Raw genomic sequence first — 25,526 nt, 5'->3', positions numbered from 1 at the left:
ATGGCTTGGAATTCAAATATTAGCATGATTTTTTCGTTACTAATTAATTTTTGGAAGGTAGGGTGACTTTTTGTTTTATTGGAAATAAAGAACAAAGCATGGCATATTTACTGGGTTCTGTTGAGCCTTTAAAACTCAATCTTTACCATGTAAATTAACTGTGGATATGGGAAGAATGTATGATTTCAGATAGAGCTGGATTACCTATACTTGGGATTTTATCTGTTTATAGAATCTCAAGATAATGGTAGCACAGGTCTTGTTTAGATATTCTTATCTATCACTTCTGTGACATAGTCCACACTCTACATGGTCTGTGGATATCAGTGACTATAAACATGAGACTGCATCTGCATGACTTGGACTGTGTAATACAGTGTCCCCTATGTCCTCAGAAGCTCCAGATTTGCTAGTACTGGATGTGTCACTATGAATCTGATTCAATCCACTGACATCATTTCTAACTGTCGTCACATAATCAGATTGTTGAAAATTTTCAAGGACCAAATTTGAACACAGGGGCTTCCTTCCACAGATTCACAAACATGAATGATATCATGGAAACTGAGAATGAATTATCCTCCTAAGAATTTAACTACACGTGTTCATTCCAAGAGCCATGGACACCAGTTGCAGAGAGAGCCCCAGGGCAGAAAGTATTTAAGTTTCTTCCAGGGCTCAGGAGAAACCTAAAAATAAAATGAATCATAAATATGCAATAAACATGTCCTTAGCCCAAGAAATAAAAGCTGGTAGAAATCTGATGTGCTAATATGCATGTCACTTCACAATCCACACTGCCCAGGTTTAAGGCAGGAAAAATATGTTCATTTTCATGGGGGTCTTCTTCCTCCTTAATATTACACTTCTCATGGCCAATTTCATTGATCCCAGGTGCTTTTGGAGAATAAATTTGGATGAAGTAAATAATAAACGTGTGGGATTAACTTGTAGTTTCATCCTGGCAGCAGTTCAGACACCCATTGAAAATGATTATTTCAACAAGACTCTTAACGTTCTGTAAGTAAATTTGTATTTTAAATTGAAATGAGAACATAAATAGTTCTTGTGTGCTCTGATGATGAAGATGAGGCAAATTCTTGAGTCATCTGTCTTTGTACTAAGTCTGAACTCCAAGAAAAAAAACTTAATTCCTTTACAGATTTAATCCTATTTTCTCCATTTAATTAATTCAGTGGAAGTTTTGGTTTTCTTCCAGGTGGCTTCTGATTTAAAGTTTGGAAGCGTTGGAATATGGAATATCTACATTGATCTTTAACATAAAGCCTGCCTTTTGACAGTTTATATTGCACTCTAGGCAGAGATGACTTATTGAAATTGATCCCGTAATATTTCATTATGTTTTATCCCAAGTACATGTAAATAAATGGTCATAAATTTTGCTGACAGTCTTTCCATAAGTTTGTTGCTCCTAGAGCATATTCTGGTTCCCAAAATATTCATGGCACATATAGTCAAAAACTTTACATACATACGAACTTACTGTCTCAAATTTATTGCATGTAGTCACTTATTGACTTCTAAAACTTCATCAGGTTGGAAAGAGAAAATACTTACACTCAGAAATTCCTACTTCATTTGAATACCTGGATGCATATCTTTGTATGTATATGTGCAAGGAATATTTACCTCATTAGGGGTCAATACATTGAAGTGTTTTAAAAGATAAAATCCAAAACCACTGTGGCTTTCTACTTCACACTACTTATGTACAATCACTGGCTTTTATGTTTTGCAAAGTTCAACTCGGTAGTCTCTCTTTAGAATAAACCATATTTGGAACATATGGAATCCAAGGATATTATTACATTCTTTGAATAGGCAGGCTATCAATAACAGTGGTGACTGATTATTTCCCTTATCACTGGCATGGGTGACAATTGTATTGTGGGATAGTTAGAACGTTTGTGGACAGTGATACAGGAGCTTTATATTAGTTTTTTGTCATTATTTAAGAAAAATGTCTTCTCCATTCATGTATGAGTTGGTTAATCTCTGACCCTTTTAAAATATCTAAATCTTGTGGGACTTATTTCAATAATTTTAGTAAATATTAGTGCACATGTTACCAACGTGGTATCCATATAAATTTTGTGGATTGCTGATCATTGTTTTCAAACACACCCCTTTAGACTACTAGGCTACACAGACATCTTAAGTAACTGATGTTTCCTAAATTTCAGTTATAGGTAGTAGTTTGAGCATTGTACAACGTCTACTTTCAAATTTATTTTGTATATTAGTAAAACTTTAATTGAGATTTGTATGTGTGTGTGTGTGGTAATAAATAATATTCTAAAATGACCTATTTTATAGGGTATAGAATGAAAACACAATAGTTGTATAATTTTTATTGAAAGACTGATTGTATTTACTTCATTCTAATCATTAAATATGCAGGTGTACATATAGAGTTTATTGATAAAATTATATGAAATGACAATGATAAAATGAGAGATATTATTCTTTTCAAAAACATAAACAAAACCAATCTGGTATTATTCCATTTCCAAAGTCTAGTGGTCCACCGTTATTAAAAAAAAATAAAAACAACGAATATATTACATAAATTTACACAAAAAAATCTCTTCCATATCATAAGCTTATAATGCAGGCATATACAAATATCACACAGATTTCCTTGTTTTCTGAGTTCTCAGTAGGATCCTAATACGGTTTTAGTGTAATGACAAAGGTTGTCAAATATGTTTCGTAGAAATTAATTTATAATGAATAAAATACTCAGAGTGAATATATATCACACTCCTTTGTAAATAGGAAGTAGAAGAATGATACATCAGTGGTGGGACAAGCCCTTAATCTCTGCACTAAACACTTGCCACTGCTGCATAACTGTGCATTTGAATTGAGGTTAGTCTACAGGAAAGTGACTTATAAAATATTTGGATGTATTGCAATCTTATACCCTAAATAGTCCTTGCTCAAATTCATACAAACTTAAATATTGACATGCATCAATTACGAAATTCGTGTTTGATATTTGAATTTAATTAAAAATAAATCTTAAGAAAATATTTTATTTCAATAAAAGATTGACAAAATAAGAGCATGAAGATAGATATGAAGGGATGTGTCAAGAATTTTGGCCAATAATTGTAAGTGATTATGAGTACAGGAATCAAATATTGCTAGAGACAGAGACAATTATTCATTGATAGATCAAGGTTTTCTTTCTTTCTTTCTTTCTTTACTTTACTTTTTTTTTTTTTTTTTTTGAGACAGGGTTTCTCTGTGTAGCTCTGGCTGTCCGGAAACTCACTTTGTAGACCAGGCTGTCCTCAAACTCAGAAATCCACCTGCCTCTGCATCCCAAGTGCTGGGATTAAAGGCATGTGACACCACTCCTGGCTATGTTTTCATTTCCTTAAACAATTCAGTTAATTTCACAAGAAAATATTATGAAATCAGTGGCTCTAATAACAAATTTATTTACTGCTTAATAATTTCAAAATGAAAACATGATCAGAATTACTATTTTGTCAATATCTGTGGTTCTCTCTTTACCTTCTGATCAAGCGCTCAAAAACAAAAATGGAAATTATCTCTGTGGATGAGGTCAATACCATCTCTTATTTATGGGAACAACACTGTCATGAACATTTGAAGTGCTTTCTATTTTCCAGGTCCATCTGTCAATTCAATCTTATAACAAAAGCCATTTGTTCCCGTCTTTAGATGTCAGATTCAGAAACTTCCAGTATAGCGTAGTGCTTCTATTGAGTACAAATGTGCATGTATAATCATCTGTCCATAATAAATTCTGTACTCTTTTACAGAAAAATAACTAAAAACCACAAATATGCTTTGGCATTGGTGTTTGCAATGGATGAAATCAACAGAAATCCTGATCTTTTACCAAATATGTCTTTGATTATAAGATACAGTTTGGGCCATTGTGATGGAAAAACTTCTACACCTACACCATATTTATTTCATAGAAATAAAGACAGCCCTATCCCTAATTATTTCTGTAATGAAGAGACTATGTGTTCCTTTCTGCTTTCAGGACCCAATTGGAAGGTATCTTTAAGTTTCTGGAATTACCTGGACAGCTTCTTATCTCCACGTGTGAGTTATCATCGGCCAGAAATTCTTAACATCATGTTTCTTTGGGGGACTTTGATAGCTATTATGAAAGTTAATGGATGTGGTTGGACTTATGCTTATGTCAATCTAGGTAGTTCCAGGATACTTACTATTCAGAAACATGTTAGGCCTTCTGTTAAGGGCTAACACCAGAAGTAGAAAGATACCAGCAAGACAGAATAGAAGAGGCCATGGAGAATTGAGTCTGGCATGGTGGTAGAAGGTATCTTACAACCTTCACTGACTGTCTGTCAGAGTGTTTCATTATTTATATCAATCTCAGCAAGCAGAGATTTGTTCATGCTTTTCCAAAATATAGAGCATGTTATTTCTGTCCCCAGATAGGTGTTATCTTCATCTTGGTTATAAGATTAAATTATCATTGGTAAACTATGAAATAATAGAATTATGGTGGTGTTATAAGTTTAGTCATCAGAGATAAACTGTGATGGAACAGAAATAAATTTTACCAACATTTTCACTATAACGTAACTTTTAACTATCTGGAGTATTTTTATTTTTGAAAAGGCATGAGATACCATTCTTAATCTGGAAACTCATGATGTTTCAGTGGTACTAGAAAGGATGAAAAGCTCCTATCCAGTCTCTGGAGTTAGTCATTTGAATACCTGTGAGTGTATGGCCAACTATTAAAAGTCAGAATTTAAATTGACATTACATCCCTGGCAAAAATTTCACACCCATAGTGAATATGGATGTGATACCTTATTACCTGTAATAAGTCATTTTCTTTAATAATATGATGATATTATTAATGTAAATAATTTAAATTATTATATTATTATCAGTATATAATATTATTATATACTCTACAGACCAGAATTACCTTGATATATAGTATGAAGAGATTTTCTAATACAATTTGCTACTAACACTTTTAGTGTGCAAAATCTAGTTTATACTTTTACAAATTCTTTGATCTTATTGTCTGTTTCCTGGGGAGGCACAGAGGCAGACATTGTAATTCAGAACAAAACCTAAAAAGGAGATCTCTGGCAGTTTTATGTGGGTCACAACCTCTAGTGTACAATATTACTGTCAAGTAGGGCAATATAAGAATATATCTTCCAAATGCTATATCAGTATTATGTGCAGGACTATCCTCTTCAATCTTAGAAGTATTTATTTATTATGGCATACAAGCCTTTTTAAAAAATATTAATCATATATCCCCAAATTGTAAAAGTATAAAAATCCCTTCAAACATTTGAAACACATATATCAAGACTAAAACTGAAAGACAGAAAGGCAGTCATTATAACATGTGAATACATTTGTTACATCTTTGTCAAAGAACTATGCTTGCTGTTCCCATTAGAAGTGGATGTGCCAGGCTTCCACGTTTGCTAATTTGAATCAGATATGAGAGAAAAAGTCACAGGTAATCAACTGTTTGCAGGTAAATATGATTACAAGAGTTTTCCCATGCACCACACCCCATGCTGCTCTTTGTGTTGTAGCTCCTTCAGCTTACCTATGGACCTTTCCATTCTATGTTCAGTGATGATGAACAATTTCCCTATCTCTATCAGATGGCCCCAAAGGACACATCTCTAGCATTGGCAATGGTCTCCTTCATACTTTACTTCAAATGGAACTGGATTGGACTTGTCATCCCAGATGACGATCAAGGAAACCAATTTCTTTTAGAGTTGAAGAATCAGAGTGAAAACAAGGAAATTTGCTTTGCCTTTGTGAAAATGATCCCTGTTAATGAAGTTTCATTTCCACAAAACACTGAAATGTACTACAACCAAATTGTGATGTCATTAACAAATGTTATTATCATTTATGAAGAAACAAACAATTTCATTTATTTGATCTTCCGAATATGGGACCCTCCCATTTTACAGAGAATATGGATCACCACAAAACAATTGAATTTCCCTACCAGTAAGACAGACATAAGTCATGGCACATTCTATGGTTCACTTACTTTTCTACCCCACCATGGTGAGATTTCTGGCTTTAAAAATTTTGTACAGACATGGTTTCATCTCAGAAAAACAGATTTATATCTAGTAATGCCAGAGTGGAAATATTTTAACTATGAAGACTCAACATCTAACTGTAAAATACTGAAGAACAATTCATCTGATGCCTCATTTGATTGGCTAAAGGAACAGAAGTTTGACATGACCTTTAGTGAGAATACTTATAACATATACAATGCGGTGCATGCCATAGCCCATGCCCTCCACGAGATGAATCTGCAACAGGCTGATAATCAGGCAATAGACAATGGAAAAGGAGCCAGTTCTCACTGCTTGAAGGTAAAAGTTTCTTCTATTGGCCGAGGTTTGGTGGCTTCAATTGCATAGTTGTTTAGAGTCTTTCAGATGCCCAGACTTAAAGAAATAAGAAATATTTTCCAAAATAGATAGTTTTCTAAACGTTTTACCTTAACAAAAGCAAATCTATAGATTGTTATGAATGTGATTGGAAAAAGAATTCACAGATTAGCAATGAAAATGTGTGGTTTTATACAGAGCACTCACATATCTATTAGCATGCCCCTTCCAATATTGGATATAAACAGTCTTTCCTCATTAATTATCTCCATGATTAGAAGATGAGTTTTTACTTATATTTATCAATCATATGGGAATCATTTGGAGGAATTATTTTCATTAGTGTAATCCAGTGATTCTGCCTAGTGTGTAGGCTCTGGAGAGCATTCTGGGTTTTCTGAGAGTAACTAAACAAGAAATAGTGTTGGTACTCATTTCTGTATGTAGAAATGTGTTTATATGTGTGAATGTATGCTTCTCATTGAGTATATATATATTTTCTACTCTTTCTATGTGTCTGTGTTTATATTTGTATTACTTTCAACATATATGTTTAACTCTATGTATGAAAGTGGAAATGAGCAACAATTTTTTCTATGTAGGAATTTCTTTCTATCAGTGTTTGTTTATATATGTGTATATGTTTCTTTGGGGTTTTTGTCAGAGTAGGTTTCATTGTGTACAATGTATGTATTTTGTAAGTGTTTATAAGTACTAATATGGATTTGTACATGCTTTACTAAGTATGTGTCTGCATATTTCTTTGTACTCGGCAAGGCCTTTTCCTGCTTTTTTGTCTTTAGGTGTGAGTATAAAAATCTCTGTGTGTCAATATTGTTCATGGCTGTTCCTTAAATATTTAAACCTCTCCCCTTGTTTTGCTGTCTCACTCTCTCTCACTCTCTCTCTTGCTCCGTGTGTGTGTATGTCTGTGTGTATTTTTGTATGTGTGCCAGTGTATTATTTTTTGTGATTTCATACCTGTGTTTTTATTTGAGTGGATATGATTGTCATTTATGTCCCTGAATATTTACATATGCGTGCCAAATTGTACGTATATTTGTTTGTAAATAAATGTATAGCTGTACTATATGTGTGACTTAGAAAAGATGTGAGACTCTCTCAGTATCTGTGTGTATATTTATGTGTTTGTGTGTGTGTGTGTTTGGTGTGTCTGTGTGTGTGTGTGTGTGTGTGTGTGTGTGTGTGTGTGTGTTGCATACCTGTGTTTGGATCTGCATTTTTCTCTGTTTGTGTTTGGTATTCTTCGCTGAGAAAACTGAAATTATTGTAACATTGTGATAATTTCATTTATACAATTGCATTAGTTTTGATACCTCTCTTTCTTTCTTTAAATATGTGTGCCTTTGCTATGAAATCAGAATGAATTTTATGACTTGAAGGAATGATATATACATTATAGTGCAATGCTTGTATTTTAGGTAAACTCCTTTCTAAGAAGGACCTACTTCATTAATCCTCTTGGTGACAAAGTGATTATGAAACAAAGAGTAATAATGCAGGATGAATATGACATTATTCACTTTGGGAATCTCTCACAACATCTTGGGATGAAGATGAAGTTAGGAAAGTTCAGCCCATATTTACCACATGGTCGACACTTTCACTTTTACGTAGACATGATTGAGTTGGCCACAGGAAGAAGAAAGGTAAGTGTGTGCTAGCTTACTGCTTTATAATACAGAGCAGTATACAGTGTCAGATGAATTCACGGCAACATATTGAAAAGAACAATTTAGTCACATAAGGAATCACTTTCTAGTTCCAGTATGATATTTCTTTTTTTCATTTTTCACATTTTTACCAATTATTTGAAGATTACAAACATGCATAAAATATACCTTTGTCATATCAGAACAATTTTTTGAAATTTAATAAATTAAAAAAAAAAACCTGTTCTTCACCACTCTTAGATATTCTTTCCTTTAAATTAAAAAAATTTTTCTTCACATAATTGCTCTAATGAAACAGTAATCTCCTCCCTTACCTTAAACTTCTGGAACCGGTATTGATATGAAAGAGGCTAATGTTACAGTTATGAAACACCAATAGTCATAATTGCTAACCCTTGTCATTATATCCAAAAATATTTACCATATAATAAAAGGACATTCAACACATTCACTAATGAACACAATTACAGAAAATCATATTCATAGAAACAAGACTTTTTAGTAAATTTGAAGAATCCATTCACTCTTTTACATAAGATGACCAGAAGGTCAAAGGAACCTATAGACAGAACTAGAACAACAGAAAAAATAAAGAATATTAACACACCTCAAGTACAGCAATAACAGCAACCAGACAGAAGCAACAAATAATTTTCAGTTATCATTGAACTTTTTTGTTAACATTCTCTAAATGAAATCAAAGACAACAAAACTGGTTTATTTTTTAAGGCATTCCTAAGTTGCCTGCAGAGGGTAAGAAGACACATTCATATACAAGAGGAGAACTTTTCTTTATTAAAAAATGGAGGAAAACTGTATAATGTTTAATAGCAGGAAAAAAATGTCATTCAAGAACATTACATTTGATGGATATGAATGGAAAAGTTCTTGACAAAAACACCTACCAAAAGAACAAAACACACAACAGAAGATCATTCTCTGAGAACAGGGAGTTTTTTTAAATTTTGATTGTTTTATTTATTGAAAATAATTTGTTATTCTCACATAATATATCCTAATTACAGTTTCCATTCCTTCTATTGGGATGTGAACAATTGTCAGTTCTACTGGCAAATATATCATAGTTAATATTCCTATTTCCTTCCTTTTTCATCAGATCCACTTTATGTCACTCATTAGAAAATGACAGGATCCTATGGGAGAATAATAAAATAAAACAGGATTAAACAAAACTTAGCCATCATAATAGGACAAAATTTACATAACACATTATAGTAAATAGACATATGAAATTGAGCTAGGTGACAAAACCACGAAATCCTACTTCATACCTCATATGAATAGTAGTGAGTGAAGCATGAATAAGTGATAGACAATTGAGTGACAGTTATTCCCAGTTTAGGACTAAGAATACTTTATTTTTGAAAATATAATTCAAACTGTCAATTCGATAATCAGAATATCTGGAACTACTGACACAAATCATTTATTCCACATTTGCATGTGAATAAACATAAGAAGAAGCACCTATAAACTATTAATGTCAAACTACAAAAGGAATTCCTTGGACAAAGTGATATTATATGTCAATGGGAATTCTACACAAACACCATGAAATAGACTGTCCTTTTCAAGGCCAGCCAAAACACAAGAATCTGGTAGTCAAACACTGTTGGTATCTTCTTTTATCACTGATTAACCATAACATAATTACCAAATACAAGGGTCATTAGGAAAATTTTTGTAACTCACAAATGCCCTGTTCCCCTCCCTGGAAATTAATCTTATATAAACTGAATGTACTCAGGAATTGGGAACAAAAGTGTGAAAATACAATCACATTGATATTTGAGCCCAAATGAGACCAACTAATTGCTTCCACTCGACTATTCCATCTATTGTAGACAGGATTTCTTGAGGTTTGTGGGATGAGACCAATTCTTAGTTTTGCTTGCAAACTAATCAGAGTTAATACACCTCCACAACTGATGATAATCCTGGCTTGCTCATTCTTTTTTCTACTTTGGATTTTCATCAACTCTTTATCATTCACTCTGAAAATTGTTATTTTTGGAGCTGTGCTACTTATAAAATATTTAGGAAGCACTACATGACAATAAATGAGTGTTAGACACCCCTCATATGTATCTATGAGGCACACTGCATGAAAATATAAGTATCATTTATCGCAGTATACTTTAATATTTTATATGAAGTAACAGTAAGTAAATAGCAAGTATATATATATATATATATATATATATATATATATATATACACATATACTTGCTGAGTATATATATAGAAAAATAATAGAGCTATATATATATATCTCTATTATTTTTCTATATATATATAGAAAAATATATATGTATATATATATATATATGTATATATATACAATTCTTACTTATATATATACAACTTATGCAACTCTTATTATTTTTTACCTTTGTGCCTTCAATAGATCCTGATATGTAGTAGGGCTTTTATGGGAAAAATTTTCAATCATATACCTAACATTCAACTGGTATAAAAGAGACTAAAGCCAAAAAAAATCAAACACAAAAAGAATCAAAATAAAACAAAACAAAAACTAGTTTTATTATCAGGCTGTCATGGAACTAATTCTGTAGACCATGATGGCCTCAAAATCAGAAATCTGCCTGCCCTGCCTCCCAAGCGCTGGGATTAAAGGTGTCTACCACCAATGCCAAGCTGCCTTTGGCTTAATAAAAGTAAGACATATAAAGCCTTAACAAAACAAACAAAAAAAAATGGTCTTATTTTACTGTGGGTTATTAAATTCTTAGGGTTGAAGATTGAACCTAGTATGTGTTAGGCTAGAAGCTACCCATGAATTATACTTCCATGTTTATGGTGATTTTGCTTTTTGTGGCATTTTTTAAATTTTTTTCAATTGGAGATTTCATTTATTTACATTTCAAATGTTACTCCTTTACCCTGTTTCCCTTCCACAAACCCACTATACCATTCCACCTTACCCTTCTTCTATGAGGGTACTCTCCCACCCATCTACCCACTCCTTCCTCAGCACCTAAGTATTCTTCTACACTGGGGCATCAAGCCTTCACAGAACCAAAGGACTCCCCTCCCATTGATGCCAGATAGGAAACTTTAACTCCTTCAGTCCTTTCCCTAACACCTCCATTGAGGTCCCTGTACTCAGTTCAATGGTTGACTGTGAGCATCCATATCTGTATTGGCCAGGATCTGGCAGAGCCTCTCAGGAGATAGCTGTATCAGATAGCTGTATTTACTGTTTGTAAACACTTCTTGCCATCCACAATATTGTGTGGGTGTGGTGACTGCAGTTGGAATGGATCTGAGGTGGGATAGACTCTGTGTGTCCTTTCCTTCTGTCTCTGCTCTACTCTTTGTCCCATTATTTCCATTAGACCGGTACAATTCTGGGTTAAATTTTGTAGATGTGTGGGTGGCCCTATTCCTCAACTGGGGGGCCATGCCTAACCTCTGGATATGGTGTCAACAGACTCTTCTTCCCAATTCTGGGATATTTCAGCTAATGTCATCCCTATGGGTTCTTGGGATGCTATTGATTTCCTGGCATCTGGGACTTTCTGGTTGCTACCCAAAGAACCCCATCCCTGATTGACATACACCTCTGTTCTATTTCCGGACCTCTGTACACATCTTCCATATTCTACCATACCTGATTCTTCTCCTATTTCCCCCCCCCTCATTTATTCCTCTAAGGGAAAATTTATTTCAGGGATGCAAGCATACTTCAATATATGCAGTTCCATTAAATTCAGTACAAGACAAAATATAGAATTATATTATTTTCCAAAAAACCTTCAGAAATTGCTCTTAGCCAACTCCAACATTAATTCATAGATATAGAAACAAAAATAGTGATAGAACAGAAGGAACTTATATTGATATTAGAACATTTTTTTCACAAAACTATTTACAATACTATAATACATGCAGAGTGAATTTTATCTATGAAAGTCAGAAATAATGTCAGGTTGTTTTTGTGATTCATGTTTTCATCCAAGCACTTTAGAGACAAAATCTGAAAATCTGTCTGTTTCATCCCAGTCTACCCTATATTGTGAGTCCAAAACAGTCATGTGTGACATGGAGACACTACCTTAAAATAAATTATCATAAAGTGCAAAAGTATGCAGACTTTCCATACTCTAACTCAAAATAGTCTTCAAATATAACAAAGGGTTAATATACAGCTAAATAAAATGATGGGAGCCAGGTGGGGTGGCACACGCCTATAATCCCAGCATTTGGGAGGCAGAAGCAGGAAGATTTTTGAGTTCGAGGCCAGCCTAGTCTACAAAGTGAGTTGCAGGACAGCCAGGGCTATACAGAGAAACCTTGTCTCAAAAAACCAAAAAAAAAAAAAAACCAAAAAAAAAAAAAAAAAAGAAAGAAAGAAAGAAAGAAGGAAAGGAAGGAAGGAAGGAAGGAAGGAAGGAAGGAAGGAAGGAAGGAAGGGAGGGAGGGAGGGAGGGAGGGAGGGAGGGAAATAAAGGAAAGAAAATGAAAGGAAAGGAAAGGGAAGGGGATAGGGAAAGGCAAAGGCAAAGGCAAAGAAAAAGGGAAAGACAAAGGGAAGGGGGAGAGGGAAGGGGAAGGGGAAAGGGAAGGGAATGGAAGGGAAAGGGAAGGGTAGGGAAAGAGAAAAGAAAGGGAAGGGGAAGAGAAAGGAAAAGGGAAGAGAAAAGGAAGCGAAGGAAAGGAAGGGAAGGGAAGGAAAGTGAAAGAGAAAAGAAAGGGAAGGGGAAGAGAAAGGAAAAGGGAAGAGAAAGGGAAGCGAAGGAAAGGGAGGGGAGGGGAGGGGAGGGGAGAGGAGGGGAGGGGAGGGGAGGGGAGGGGAGGGGAGGGGAGGGGAGGGGAGGGGAGGGGAGGGGAGAAAATGATGGAGAAAAAGGAAAGAAAGAAAGAAAGAAAGAAAGAAAGAAAGAAAGAAAGAAAGAAAGAAAGAAAGAAAGAAAGAAAGAAAGAAAGAAAGAGGGGGAGGGAGGGAGGGAGGGAGGGAGGGAGGGAGGGAGGGAGGGAGGGAGGGAGGGAGGGAGGAAGGAAGGAAGGAAGGAAGGAAGGAAGGAAGGAAGGAAGGAAGGAAGGAAGAAAGAAAGAAAGAAAGAAAGAAAGAAAGAAAGAAAGAAAGAAAGAAAGAAAGAAAGAAAGAAAGAAAGAAAATGATGGACAGGAGAAATATACTATGATATTTGATGGGAAAGTGTAAGACCATTTTCAACAGTATCAAAAATATAGAAATAATTCTTCAAATCTTCAATTTACTTTAAACAATATAATATTTATCGAGCTTTTTCCAATATTTGAAGCCACTTTAGAGCATTTTAACGTCATGTAATACTCCAATATCAAGGTCGCTATGGAATAATTTATCATCTCCAACCATATTAAACCAGTGTCTGCATACTCCACTATTTTTTATATACATTTTCTCATGCTTTGCAACAGTAATTGATTTGAGGTCATATTTGTTATCTGTGACTGAAGGACATATTTTTCCTATTTCAAATTTCTTCAAATACTCACTTGCCTCTCTGATTCTTTAATTAAACTTTGATAATAAGGAAAGGGAGGAGGAAGGTGTGATTTGACATATGGCTTCTAGTTATAGAAAGACAAGTGTGGATATCAGGAAACTGGAACTAAAGAATAGATTTGTTCTTTATGATAAGGCAAGGCAAAATCTTTTAATATCAGTTTCCCAAAACATTGTTCTGATTCTCCCATTAATGGAAAAAAACTGCCAACATTACTTTAGGCTGTGTTTTTTTCCCCCAAGAGATCTTAAAAGAATACTACTTACTGGCTCAACTGCCCACAGTAAGATGGGCATTCTTATATCAATTACCAAAGAAGAAAATGCTTCAAAGATATGAGGACATGCTAGTGTTGGCTGAGAGAATATTTCAATTAAGATTCCTCTGTCCATAGCATTTAGTACCAAGTTGAAAATAATTAATTAAAAAAAAAAAAAACAACAGGTTGCAGTTTTCACATACAGCTCAATATCATATCTTTTTCCTAAATTACTAGACGCTCACATACTATGCAACATTTCTTCAATGCATTTCCAATATTCATTTCTGGCCATTAAATAATGGACATTGTAAAATGTCAATCAGGGGCCTGGCAGTGATGGCACACACCTTTAATCCTAGCACTTGGGAGGCAGAGGCAGGTGGATTTCTGAGTTTGAGGCCAGCCTGGTCTACAAAGTGAGTTCCAGCAAAGCCAGGGCTACACAGATAAACCCTGTCTCAAAACACAAAACAAACAAACAAACAAACAAATATATGTCAATTAGTTTGTGTGAATAAAATGAGCTTATTGAAATCTTAAAGTGCTAATCTAAAACATAAAAGAACCTTCTAAAACTCATTATCAATATGTGTCTAATTTTTCTCAGATGCCATCCTCTGTGTGCAGTGCAGATTGTAGTCCTGGATTCAGAAGATTATGGAAGGAGGGAATGGCAGCCTGCTGTTTTGATTGCAGCCCCTGCCCTGAAAATGAAATTTCTAATGAGACAAGTGAGTATTTGCTGCTTTGGTAAATCCTGAAGTTATGTATTTCTCTTGCATCACCCTAAAATAATGAAGTCAGCTAAAAGGCAACTGTAGATATACAGTATATTACTTATCACATTTACTACTTGTAGATACAAAAATCCTTAACAAAGTCTTGCAAAAGCAAACAAACATGCCTGGTGCCTTGACCCACATATTGACTCATTAAAAATTCATGGTAGATTATATTTCACAAAGAAAATACTTTAGAAAATATAACTGCAATTTGCAGGAATTCTGCACAAGATTTTCCAAAGAGATGATCTATTATAAAACTACATGTACATTTACATTTTAGTCACGAATTTTGTTAGTATTGATTTAGTCATATTTCATGAATCTATCTATCCTAAATATGATTATGCACACTATGTATGTATAAGAGCCCATGAAGAACTGAATATTATATTTAATCTACTGGATGAGATTATGAGACTACTAGGTGCAAAGTCCATGTTCTCCGTAAGATTAATATAGAAGACAAAAGTATTTGCAAATTTATGAAAAAGGCTAAGTATTCGATATTAAGAGGGCCATGTTCAAAAGCAGATGTAGTAAGAATCCAGGATGTAGGGGATAAGAGTTGACCTATGAATTGGAATATACCACGAGACTCATATTCAGTATATTACATACTACACCCATTATTGAGATAATTTTTTAGGGTTGGCAAAATGCAATAAGTTTATGGTTACCTTTTCAAATATTTTGTCTTTCCTTCTACATAACGAATTAAAATTCTTAAAAGACATATTATGCCTGTGAGACACTTAAACAGTTAAATCATTTGCTGCTAAGACTTACAGTTTGAGTTTATTCCCATGATGCATGGAGTAAAACCAAGCAATCTACTAAGTTGTCTTTTGAAGTCATACATTTTAACATATACTGTGCTTGAAAACAAATTTAAAGTATATGAAATTGTTTTCGACGTAAAAGAAATTAATACGTACATCAAAATTAAATACAAAAATCCATAAAATATTTTATTGCATTAATTGCTTAAGTGTGTGGAGTGGATAACACATATTCAGGTGTGTACATATGAGCAAATAATGCTGCTGTCATTAAATTTATATTTACTTGTGAGATATCTGTCATGGGTACTGGGATCTGAAATCAGATTGTCTGGTAGATCATATTCTATTTATATCTAATCCAACTTCTTAGGCTCTTAGGCAACTTATCAAATAATATCTATCCAAATATGCATTGCTGTAGATAAGAATTCTGAAACCCAAAGAAGCACATCAACATTCTCTGAAATGACTTGGAAATTAAGTGCAATTACAATCACTGTGAATGTTGTTACCATGTTGGGGATTACAATTTTAGAATGGAGTATAATTGCTTAACACAAACCACCTGGGTTACCATCCTTTCCAGAGGATTCCTCTGTTATTTTGCTCATTCTGTTTCTCAACACTGATTTCATCCTTGATTCTCATAAGAATGGAGGTGAGGCAAGGATTAAAGTGCTGAGCTTTCCATATGAAGATGGAATCAAGGTGAAGGATCTTTCAGTACAAAGTATCTACAGAGGTATTTTTCCTTCAGTGCAAAAATTAGTGCACCTCATGAACAATAACCAGAACTTTTGATTAATTACTGCCAGATGAGGAAACATCTTAGGGCTTATTTCATTAATATTTTCTACTATTCAAACATAAACATTATATTTCCTCTCATATTCCACCTTGTTCCTATGACATGACAGGAATCACTTAAATACAATAATGCAATATCTACCTTCACATGAACTCACACATATAAGTATTTACATATATACAGCCTACCTGTTCAATTTTGTGTTGTTTCTGTGTCAACAAGTTTGAGCAAGTAAATTCTCCAGTAGCTATTATACATCCTTTCCCAGTAGAAGTCAGTCTCAATGTGTCATAGAGAATAAATTCATAAAATAGTCAGTGATCTCAAAAAAAGAGAGTATAGAGTTTCGTATTTATAAAATATACCCAACCACATTGTGGTTTATGAATGTATCTTCTCTGAATTAAATAATCTACTTGATGTTAACATAGAACCAAAAAAAATGGCTTAGGAAATCTTTGCTTTCTGATAACATTATTTTTTATTTATTTTTACATTTCATATTCCATTCCCCATCCCCTCATACACCGACTGAATACTCCACATCCCACACCTTCTCCCCAACCCAACCTGTCTTCACGTTGAACCCCCATCCCCCACACCACCTTATAGGAACTAAAAGGGAGCCTGGGAAAAGAGAGGGGAGTGAGGACCCACTTCCCCGTAGAGGTCCAATTATACCCTGGACAGACAGATATGACAGGGCTGCCAGACACTTTCCATTCAGCTCTAGGTGGGCATCCAAGCTTCTGACTCACTCAACAGGGGATGAACAAGGGGAAGCCCAACCTGGGGGACATGGAGCAACACCCTGTAACGCAGGGGTTATGGGATAGAGGGAAGAGAGAGACAGGTTCCCACACAGGCAAGAGTGAGCACATCCATCATGATCAGAAACTGTCTATGCATTTAGAGCTTTATTTTAGAAAGGCCAAGAGAAAGAAACAATTTAGGAGAGGGGGGGACTAGAAAAAAAGAGTAAGAGGGAGAGAGTGAGAGGAGAGTAAGAGCAAGAGAACAAAGGAGTGAGAGAGAGAGGGCAAGAAGTGGCCAATCAGCCCCTTTTAAAATATGCTGTCTTTTCTGTTGCTAGGTAACTGGGGAGGAGTTTAGCCTGAAGGCCAAAAGCTTGGGATATTGCCTACATGATTTCTAGCCTTGTTTCTCTTGTGGGGGCTGTAGTGGAAGGTAACTTTCGCAGGAGCCAGAGTTCCAGGACCATGAGAGAACTCCTTCCCTCCTATGTAGGTAAATTATGACCACTGAGTCCCAGGGTTCAGCATCTCAGTTTGACTGGAGACGAGCCTGTCTATGCATAGACCAATGCTGCATACCATCTGACCTCTAAACTCCCTAGGGCCTTTAGTCTTTGAGGGTTAGCTGCATGTTCTCTGAATGAACACAGACACAGAAGCCCTTTACTGTAATGAGGGTCCCATATCAGCTGGTGTACTGTGTCTGTTTGGTGGTACATTGTTTGAGAGATTTCTGGGGTCAAGATTAATTGAGACTGGTCTGCCTGCAAGATCACCTTACTCCTCAACTATTTTCAGCCTTCCCTAATTCAGTGGTTAGTTGCTTCTGTCCATTTGTTGGGTGCAAATAACTGTATTTAGGAGGGCAGTCATGATAGATTCTTTCTTTGAGTGCTCCAGAGCCTCAGGAAAATGTGAGACCATAGGACCTCCTCTTGACCTAGATCCCACTTTGGCCCTGTCATTGGAAATTCTTTTCCTCAGGCTCCTCTCCATTTCATCTTTGCATTCAGACAGGAATAATTATGGGTCAGAGATGTGACTATGGGATGGGAACCCCATCACTCACTTGATGTCCTGTCTTCCCCCTGGAGGTGGGCTGTATATGTTCCCTCTATCTACTGTAGTACATTTAATCTAGGGTCTCTGACCTCCCAAGTCTCTGGTGCATTTTGGTGGGTCCATCCACCCTCTTATTACCTGAAGTTGCCTGTTTGTATTCTTTATGCTGGTCGCCAGGGCTTGGTTCCCCTCTCACCCCCCACCCCACATCCCACAAACCCCTTTCTAATAACATCATAAATGATACACTCAAGTTAATTAGACAAAGAAAAAATTGCTTGGTTTTATTTCCTTTAAATCTTTATGAACATTACGAATTGAAATCAATGCTCAGCAGCAATATCCTACACATTACATTCTCAGCATCAAAGGCAGCATTGCAAGGATTCTTTCATTACCCTTACTTGAAATGCCTTGACAATAAAATTTCTAAAGCAGACTTAACTAAGCTTTCCTTTGGAAATCAGATATGGATCAATGTGTGAATTGTCCAGAATACCACTATGCCAACACAGAACAGAACAAATGTATTCAGAAAGGAGTCACATTTCTAAGCTATGAAGACCCCTTGGGGATGTCACTTGCCTTAATGGCCTTCTGTTTCTCTGCATTCACAGCTGTGGTACTTTGTGTCTTTGTGAAGCACCATGACACTCCTATTGTGAAGGCCAATAACAGAAGCCTCAGCTACATATTACTTATGTCACTCATGTTCTGTTTTCTGTGTTCCTTTTTCTTCATTGGCCTTCCAAACAGAGCCATATGTATCTTACAGCAAATCACATTTGGAATAGTATTCACTGTGGCTGTTTCCACAGTTCTGGCCAAAACAGTCACTGTGGTTCTGGCTTTCAAAGTCACAGACCCAGGAAGAAGAATGAGAAACTTCCTGGTATCAGGGACACCCAACTACATTATTCCCATATGTTCCCTAATCCAATGTGTTCTGTGTGCAATCTGGCTAGCAGTTTCTCCTCCCTTTGTTGATATTGATGAACACACTCTAAATGGCCACATCATCATTGTGTGCAACAAAGGCTCAGTAACTGCATTCTACTGTATCCTGGGATATTTGGCCTGCCTGGCACTTGGAAGCTTCTCTGTGGCTTTCTTGGCCAAGAATCTGCCTGATACATTCAATGAAGCCAAGTTCTTGACCTTCAGCATGCTAGTGTTCTTCAGTGTCTGGGTCACCTTCCTCCCTGTCTACCATAGCACCAAGGGCAAGGTCATGGTTGCTGTGGAGATCTTCTCCATCTTGGCATCCAGTGCAGGGATTCTTGGATGTATTTTTGTACCGAAGATATATATCATTTTAATGCGACCAGAGAGAAATTCTACCCAAAAGATCAGGGAAAAATCATATTTCTGAACAAATATTTCAGGAATTCTGTCAAATGTAAAGTTGGTACATACCCACCAAATATTGGGTTATAGTGCATGTGCCTAGTTTTAGAATCACTCTCACTGGTTGCTCTAGTGATATCAGGAAGTATCACATCTACTGAACTTCCATACTGAGTTCATAAAATCTTGCACCCATTCACTTGCTTCATTTATTCTCACAGAACTAAACTCTCTATTTAATTCAATTTTATTTTTCGTTTAGCTTTCAAGGAGATTTCCCTCTGGTAACTTCCAAAAAAATTTGATAAGGCAGTTGAATCCATCACTTTGTGTAGAAAAATGAGATCTAGGACAGAAAGGGTTACACATAGAAACCATCTACCAAATCAAATAATCAATGAGAAACACAGACTAACTAAATAATCAGCAAAGATGAAATCAGAACATATTTTCTCATTTCCAGTAAGAGCACACACATAACAAAATACTGCCTTTTTTCATCTGTTCTTCAAGCTATTGGCCAATAATCTAAGGAGGAAATGTTCCTTTTCTGCTGTCAAATACAAATATATTATATCCAAAAATGATCACAATCCCAGGGAATCTGTGGATGAATTGGGAATAGTTGTAAGAAGCTGAGGAGGAGAGTGACCCATAGAAAGACCAGCATTCTCAACAAACCTGGACAAGCAAGATCTCTCAGACATTGAGCCTCTAACCAAGGATCATACACTAGCTGATGTGAAGCCCCCAATATATATGCAGCATAAGACTGCCTGGTCTAGCATCAGTGGGAGAGACACACCTAACCCCAGAGAGACTTAAGTCACCAGGGATTGGGATGGGATGGGCATTGGGGATGTAGGGTATTATCTTCGAGATGGGGGAGGAGATGTTAGATGAGGAAGTCAGGGGGCTGACCAGGCAGGAGATAACTACTAGACTGTAAAAAAGAAATTGAGTAATAATAAATAAAAAAATAAAATGAAATAAGCATGTAGATATGTCAACATGATATTTATATTGTAGTCATGGAAGGGATAGGTAAAACTACTGACATTTGCATGAACCTATTTTTTTTTTTCAGAAATTGCCCTTTGTGTGCAGTTCTGATTGAGTTTCTGGACTCAGAAAATTCTGGAAAACAGAATGAGAGGCAGATGCTTTAATTACTCTGCTTTCTAGATAACAACATTTTCAATAAGACAATTGAGTGTTTGCAGCTACACTAAATATTTCACATTTATCAATTCTCATTATATAATGGGAAACCAAATGGGTCTAAAATGCATTAACAAAAACAATCACTTCCCTAAGTCAGTCTTCATAGAAATATGATCACTAGCAATATCCCTTTAAGGAACACATTCTTCATTAACATCCACATTTTACTCATTGAAAATTCATGGAAGACGGCATTGTTGCAAAGAAAGATTTGATATTCGAACTATGGTTTAATGGAATTCTTCACGAATTTATTCTTTTTTATTTCTTATTATTTTATTAGATATTTTCTTCATTTACATTTCAAATACTATCCCCTATATACTCTCATTACCCTGCTCCCCAACCCACCCACTCCTGCTTCCAGACCCTGGCATTCCCCTCTACTGGGACATATAATCGTCACAAGATCAAGGGCCTCTACTCTCAATGATGGTGGAGTGGCTCATCTTCTGCTACATATGCAGCTAAACACATGAGCTCTGGGGGTCCTGGTTAGTTCATATTGTTGTTCTTCCTATAGGGTTGCAGACCCCTTCAGCTCTTGGGTACTTTCTCTAGCTCCTTCATTGGGGGCCCTGTGTTCCTTACAATAGATGAGACTGAGCATCCACCTCTGGATTAGCCAGGCACTGGCATAGCCTCACAAGAGACAGTTATATCAGGGTCCCTTCAGAAAATGTTGCTAGCATAGGCAATAGTGTCTTATAAAAACTCATAAAAACTTACTATCTTATATGATATATATATATGTCTTATATTTACATATAAATATTTAATATAAAAATAATATAAATATACAAATATATAATTACAGTATATAATATATAAAATTAAATATATAAATAAAATAAATACATAATATACATCTATAATATAAACATATATATACATATGTATATATAAATAAACTTATAAAAAATTATGGTCTTATATAATATATATAAATATTTAATATAAAGTAATATAAATATATAAATATAAATTATAATATACAATATATAAAATAATTATAATATAGAAATGATATAAATATATCACATATATGTATAATGTAAAAATATATATAGAAATGCATATTTGTGTATATAGAATATGTAGTGTCTTATAAAAACAAACTAAAACTTATAGAGGAGAATGTGAAAAAAAAAAAACTCGACTATATGGGCCCAGGGGAAAAATTCCTGAACAGAACAGCAATGGCTTATGATGTACGATCAAGAATTGACAAATGAGACCTCATGAAATTTCAAAGCTATTGTTAGGCAAAGTATACTGTTTGTAAGACAAAATGGCAACGAACAGATTGGGAAAAGATCTTTACCAATCCTAAATCTGATAGGGGACTAAAATCCAATATATATAAAGAATTCAAGAAGCTGGACTCCAGAAAACCAAATAACCCCATTAAAAATGGGGTACAAACAAAGCTAAACAAAGAATTCTCAACTTAGGAATACCGAATGGCTGAGAAGAACCTAAAGAAATGTTCAACATCCTTAATGATCAGTGAAATGCAAATCAAAACAAACCTGAGATTCCATTTCACACAAGTCATAATGGCTAAGATCAAAAATTCAGGTGACAACAGATGCTGGGGAGGATGTGGTAAAAGAGGAACATTCCTCCATTGCTGGTGGGATTGTGAGCTGGTACAACCACTCTGAAAATCAATTTGTTGTTTCATCAGAAAATTGGCAGACATAGAACTACTGGAGGATCCAGCAATACCTCTCCTGTGCATATACCCAGAAGATGTTCCAACTTGTAATAAGGATATATGTGCCACTATGTTCATAGCAACCATATTTATAATAGCTGTGTAGCCCTGGCTGTCCTGAAACTCACTCTGTAGTCCAGGCTGACCTTGAACTCCATCATATGTCTGCTATATGTACCAATGCCACATGGCCGCAAATACCATCTTTATAAGAGTAAAATTAATAAATAAAACAAGACTGTAATACTGGACCACTCTCATGGGCATCAGCCCTCTGCCTGGGCTTAGGACCCACACCACAGATTGCTGCAAAAATCAGGTAAACTAAGGATCCTCTGCCACCCCATCCAGCATCTCCAGGCCCTCAGACAGGGCTGTCCAGACATGCACATGAATAGGGGTGATTCTACCCAAGGTTTAGACGAGTTATACTGTGGTGGTGCAAATTTCAGACCTGTCTAGGCTCAGGGTGAATGCCTTTCCCTCTCTCTCTCTCTCTCTCTCTCTCTCTCTCTCTCTCTCTCTCTCTCTCTCTCTCTCTCTCTCCTTTCTTTCTTTCCTTTCTGTCAGGCTTTCTCTGTGTACCCTTGGCTGCACTAGATGGTAGTCCAAGCTAGCCACAAACTCAGATATCCACTGGGATTATATGTATGCACTAACAACTCCCTCTACTCTTCCTGCCTTTATGCACACAGTGGGTTCTGGTTAATGTAGTTCAGACAGCTTCTCCATGGATACCAGGGCAGTTGCAGAGATGGACAGTGGAGAACCAAAGTGTAAGGAGTTAATGGGACTCCCTGCAGACTAGATCACATTTACATATGCTCCAGTGTTCCCTTCCCCACTGAAGCTGCTGCTCTAGACTTTCCTTCTGAAGTACATCCTCAGTGCTACACCAAAGTGATTTGTGGGCTGAATTCCCGTTATACATCTCCAAATTTCTCTTAATGTGGGGATGCACCATAGAAAAGTTATTGGTGATGACATCATATCTGATTTGTATAACTGAGAAGAATTTGAATTCTTGAGATCAGTGTTGAAAGAATACTCGATTTCAAATATGTCCTTTCTTTCTTCCTCTGTGGTAATTTCCTGAGTTTTCTTTGCAAAAAGACCTGTCAAGTATCATTCACGCAAAGGCCTAAAACCAGATAGGTCTTAAATCCAAGGCAAAAATGTTGAACTAAAGTGTCCATTTACATATCAAGTATACAGTGGCCTCTAGTTTCTCTCAGCATCCCTCTGTCTCTACTGCATATAGATCCCTCCTGGCTGGCATGCTTCCCCAACCTAGACCCCCCCCCCAAACTTTCTAGTCAAGGTGATCCCCTGGGCTTTCCTCCTTCCTGCTCTTCTGACACCTAGATAACTCAGCCACTTTTAGCCTTGCTAATCTATTCACTCAGGCTGCCCCTCTTGGTTGGTGGCCCCTTTCTCTTTTCAGATCTCCTCTCCTCACATGGCCCAGCTTAGGTTCATGTTCACTCTGCAACTCGCCCAGAGTTTTCCTGTCTGGTCTGGAACTCACAGTGACAGGCTAGGTTCTAATCCCAGACATTAACTTGCCTCTGCCAGCAGTTCTGTAATTTAGGAATGTTTCAGAAAGCCAGGCCTTTGTAGCTTGTGAGCGACCGACTTGCCAGGAAGAAAGACACCACAACAGGATCCTTCTATACACGTTTATTGGGAGAGCTTGATTGCAGAGTCGAAAAGATCCTGAGCCCCAGAACTGGCACTGCTTATATAGCCCTAGGAGAGGTGTGTCTACACCCGATTGGTTATGCCTTCGTTACCTCATTTGCATGCCTCAGGCCAGGCAGTGACTTGGCAAAAAACTCTAATGCACATGCACAATTGGTTGTTTACCAAAACTTATGGGTGGTAGCCAGCACCACCTTGGAATGGCAGATGAGGCTTCCCACATATCCCCCTTTTAATTTTAATAAAATGATGCTGGTCTAGGCCTGTGAAATTATGTCCATCTGCCGTGGCTCCTGTTTTAGGTTGTTCCTCTAGTGTCACAGCCTTACCCATCATAGGGTTACCCTATTGCCACCAGGCCCCGTGTCTTAGGTTGGTCTGTGCACGAAGAAAGTTGCCCATCTTTGGATACTGCGATGCTGTGTGATAGCAACTGCTAAATGACCTAGGGCGAACTCTACAAAAGAGGCCATCCAAGTTTTAAGGGACTGAATTAGTAGGGAAATCATGATCAACCTACCGCGTGCAATGAGGAAACCTTAGAGATGTGCAAGGGCTGATCAATGATCGCTGAGTCTCTCTCATCCCAGTGCAATGGATCCATAAATTCGTGTGGTGAAAGAGCAGAGAACTCAGATGCCGACTAATTATTGAGCATAGATAACCAAACTTCAGGGGAGGCACCGTTTTCAATGACTAAAAGTGCCTGAGTTATAATCACTTTGTCACATTTTTGTTGGGTTCTGAATTTGCAAACAAACCAAACCATGAATACCATTCCACATCATATGGCAGCACCAAACAAAATTGCTCCCACCCATTCCTTAAAGTAAGAAAATGCAGAGGTAAGCCAAGAGGTAAAGTCTCCAAGGGTCACTGGTTCCACTCTGGTTCCATTAAGGTTCAGGATCTGTATCTGCAGCTTCGTCTGCAAAATTTCCAGCTCCTGCAACCAGTTCCCCTTCAAATAATTCGATAAATCTGTACTTTTAATAAAAGAATCACTAATATACCTAATGGGAGTAATGCACACATGTGGAGTTGATGTCACACAACTCATTTGTATGACATCCATCATCTGTTCCATGTTATGTTGTAAAATATCCACTCTTTGATTCACTAATATTAACCCTAAGGCAATATGAGAATCCACCCTTCGAAGGTTAAGCAATGCCTCAGACGTTTTTTCTGCTATCTGACTTATGGTGTTAGCAGTATTAACTTGATTGGCCATAGCAATTCCTGCGGTAACCACTGACTCTGCAGACACCACAATGGCAGTAACAATGGCAGCTGTGATTCCAAAATCTCTCTTTTGCCATACAAGACTCATAATTGGGAACTTCTCTGAATCTGCCTCAACAGGCACAGGGACAAAGGTTGGTAGATGTACCACTAAGGCTAAGAAA

The 25,526-nt window shown here is 36.3% G+C and overlaps 1 protein-coding gene across 3 annotated transcripts; it reads left to right on the top strand.

Annotated features, from left to right (window-relative positions):
• Positions 1-758: 758 nt before the first annotated feature.
• Positions 759-20,563, top strand: LOC147003680 (vomeronasal type-2 receptor 116-like). 3 transcript variants are annotated; one of them, XM_085842304.1, is made up of 6 exons: positions 759-1,020; positions 3,819-4,110; positions 5,610-6,422; positions 7,883-8,110; positions 14,541-14,664; positions 18,743-20,563. In XM_085842304.1, the coding sequence occupies exons 1-6, from the start codon at positions 824-826 to the stop codon at positions 19,495-19,497; spliced, it is 2,409 nt and encodes an 802-aa protein (XP_085698430.1). In that variant the 5' UTR covers positions 759-823; the 3' UTR covers positions 19,498-20,563. The 3 variants fall into 3 exon arrangements, with proteins under 3 accessions (XP_085698430.1, XP_085698429.1, XP_085698431.1); XM_085842303.1 differs by having other exon boundaries at positions 18,593-20,563; XM_085842305.1 differs by lacking the exon at positions 18,743-20,563 and adding an exon at positions 18,048-18,298.
• Positions 20,564-25,526: the final 4,963 nt, after the last annotated feature.

This window comes from Mus caroli, unplaced genomic scaffold (genome assembly GCF_978045245.1).
Source record: "Mus caroli unplaced genomic scaffold, Mus_caroli_1 scaffold_8, whole genome shotgun sequence".
NCBI classification, from domain to species: domain Eukaryota; kingdom Metazoa; phylum Chordata; class Mammalia; order Rodentia; family Muridae; genus Mus; species Mus caroli.
The sequence above is the reverse complement of the archived record's forward strand: the minus strand, read 5'-3'. Positions and strand labels throughout refer to the sequence as shown.

What these genes read in the sequence shown, in the direction of transcription:
- LOC147003680 (XM_085842303.1), top strand. Translation starts at nt 824, where the DNA reads ATGTTCATTTTCATGGGGGTCTTCTTCCTCCTTAATATTACACTTCTC. An exon ending in AACAAGACTCTTAACGTTCT is followed by an intron (nt 1,021 to 3,818) that starts GTAAGTAAATTT and finishes ACTCTTTTACAG; the next exon opens with AAAAATAACTAAAAACCACA. An exon ending in ACAGCTTCTTATCTCCACGT is followed by an intron (nt 4,111 to 5,609) that starts GTGAGTTATCAT and finishes TTTGTGTTGTAG; the next exon opens with CTCCTTCAGCTTACCTATGG.